Raw genomic sequence first — 3,100 nt, 5'->3', positions numbered from 1 at the left:
ATGAACTATATGAATTGATGCAGAGTTCTTTATTTAGTTAATTATATGGATTGATGCAGAGTTCTGTATGTAATGGCTGCTGCATGTAATTCAATTTTGGATTATTTATTTATTTAATTATTTGGTTAATTATATGTAATGGCTACTGTACTGATTTTTTTATTTTGGATTCTGGATTTTGAATGCTCAATAGAATTTTGATATAATTTTAGATTCTGAATGGCTGTAATTCTCAATTTCGCTGTAATTACGGTAATGGCAAAAGTTTTATTGATATGTGTAAGTACTATTTGTCATATAATTACAATTGGAAATAAATAAATTTTGTTATTATTTTTTATTTCTTTTCTTAATCAAATTTTGGAAGTCTTTGGTTGGGTTGGAAAGGGGCTAATATTGTTGCTGGCTCATGATAATTTTGTGATCCAACATAAATTCCTTTCTGAATTCCAGTTTCTAATACTTTATTTATTTATTTTTTAATTCTTGCTGCCTCTCTTGATTAAAAGCACTACAACAATATAGATTATTTTTTAGGGTTATAATGTGTAAAAGAAAATTAAAATTTGTCAAAAAAACAAATTTTGACACTATTTTAATTATGAACATATGTTAATAAAAGTTTTGTCAAAAATAGTATTTTTAACATATAAGCGATTGTGAAAAAAATTTAAATCTTATTTTGATAAATATTGGCTGTCAAAAATAATTTGTTAGAAAATTTTGAGAACATATTTTCTGTGATACTTATTAATTGTCAAAAATACTATTTATTTTGACACTTATTGACTATAAAATATTCTCAACAAAAAATTTTAACAAAAAATGAGATATGATCTTGAAACTAAAGAATAAATTGAGATTTTGAAGATAAAGAATGAGTAGTATAATCCTAAACTGAGAGCAGTGTGATGTCAAAATTAATAGAGCCCAAAAGAAGAAAAAAAATAGTAGAGTAAATTAAAAACAAATGAGTGTCAAAATTGAGGAGTAATTTTCTACGGTCAAATTTTTCGTCAAGAAAATATAGAAAATTTGACATTTGTGATATTTATCAAAAATATATATTAATTTTGACATTTAATTATGGTGTTAAAAAATAAAGTGTCAAAATAACTCTATTTTCTTGTAGTGAAGAAGCGACAAGAAACGATGATTGTGATAATATTTGACACGATTTTATTAGAGACAGGGATATCCTCAGTTTAATGGTTCCCCCTCCTTATGATTGCTGCATATGGAAACTGTAACAATCAATATGCTATGGCAATGTGAATCTAAGGTTAAGATCAGCTTATGAATAAGACGAAAGAACAAATGTTTGGTAAGCAAATCTTCTCCTACGGAAAAAAAACTAAGTTTATTGTTATTATATATTGAATTTTTTAATAATTTTATTCTATATTTAACTAAATTGGTTCAACCACAATTTAACTTCGGTTAGACTATTAAACCATTGAACTAATTATTTGACCGGTTCAATAACCGGTCTGATTTTCGCAACCTTGATATTTATAGAGTTGTCCAACGATAATTAATTTTGTTAATTATGTAAAATTATTAAATAGATATAACATAACGTAAGACCTAAAAAGGTAAATTTGATCTGAAATATTAAAAGTGGTGACAGGTAAAGGAGAGAGATTATAGAATATAGACACAGAGGTGGCAGAATATAAAAAGGGTTGTTCTTCATTCACTCTGACTGCTCTCTCTACTCACTGCCAGTACTATAGTCCACATGACACGAGTAATTTTGGAACAAAATTAAATATATATTTTTTTCTTAAAATCAATTAATGCTGTTGCTGCTCACTTAGCTTGATGAACCATCGTAAAACCTGTGACTCATCACATCTGATCTCTAGCTCCGATCCACCACCACCCTCTTCAAAGATGCAAGATTCAATTGGTATTCCTGCTTGCTTCTCTTCATCTCCTTTGAAGGGTGGTGGTGATGAAGGTGGAGGAGGTGGTGGAGCAGTGACCCGTTCAGGCCAAAGCGTTTACATGTCCGTATACAGAACGAAGATCGCTGATAACTGCCGCAAGATCACAATCACATGGTGCAAGAATCTCTTGCTCCATGGCTTATCGGTGTCAGTGGAAGGTCTTAAAGGAGACACTCAATACACCTGCAAGGTTGAGCTCAAGCCGTGGTACTTCTGGAAGAAGCAAGGCTCCAAGCTCTTCGTCGTCGATGACGCCTACGACAAACCCCTTCACCTCTTCTGGGACCTCAAGACCGCCAAGTTCAACGGCGAAACGGAACCCTCGTCGGAGTACTACGTGGCGGTGGTTTGGGACGACGATGTTGTGTTGCTTCTCGGCGATCTCAAGAAAGAAGCGTACAGAAGAACCGGATGCCGGCCTTCGCTTATTGATCCGATATTGGTAGCGAAGAAGGAGCATATTTTCGGGAAGAAGAAGTTGTCAACGAGAGCCAAGTTTCACGAGAAAGGTAGGTGGCATGAGATCTCAATTGAATGCAAAGGCAGGACCGCCAACGACGGAGGAGATTCCGTTCTTCATCATCAGCCGGAGATGGAGATAAGGATCGATGGGCATTTGGTGATTCATGTTAAGCACTTGCAGTGGAAGTTTCGAGGGAATGAGTCGATTCATCTGAGTAAGATGAGAGTGGAGGTATATTGGGATGTTCATGATTGGTTGTTTAGTCCTGGTTTAAAGCATGCTTTGTTTATCTTTAAGCCTGCTTTCTCTTCCTCGTCCGTGTCTATGTCTTCATCATCGACACCATTGTCTTCGTCTTCGTCCTCGTCTTCGCCTCCATTGACAAGGACTAGTTCAGTGGAGGGGTTTAGTGTTGGTGGCTCATCAGAGTTTTGCTTGTTCCTCTATGCTTGGAAGGTTATTGAATGAAAAATAATAATTATCAAGGATCATAGTATCATTTCAAACTAATGGTCAGTTTAATTTGTGATACCATAATCAATTAATCATCATCTTCATCATCCACCAAAGTAATTAAGGTAATAAATAGAAACACTAATCAAAACCTTAAAAATTAATTTTTAATTTATTATTAACTTCTTATTTTATTATAGAATCATATTAAGTATATACTAAAATCATCTAT

At 33.3% G+C, this 3,100-nt stretch overlaps 1 protein-coding gene across 1 annotated transcript; it reads left to right on the top strand.

Moving 5' to 3' along the window:
* Window positions 1-1,755: 1,755 nt before the first annotated feature.
* On the top strand, window positions 1,756-2,895 carry LOC107489597 (uncharacterized). Its single transcript, XM_016110350.3, has one exon. It carries the CDS (start codon window positions 1,825-1,827, stop codon window positions 2,881-2,883), a length of 1,059 nt encoding a protein of 352 aa, XP_015965836.1. The 5' UTR covers window positions 1,756-1,824; the 3' UTR covers window positions 2,884-2,895.
* Window positions 2,896-3,100: the final 205 nt, after the last annotated feature.

This window comes from Arachis duranensis, chromosome 1, assembly GCF_000817695.3.
Source record: "Arachis duranensis cultivar V14167 chromosome 1, aradu.V14167.gnm2.J7QH, whole genome shotgun sequence".
NCBI lineage: Eukaryota > Viridiplantae > Streptophyta > Magnoliopsida > Fabales > Fabaceae > Arachis > Arachis duranensis.
This window is presented reverse-complemented; position numbering and strand designations above follow the sequence as displayed.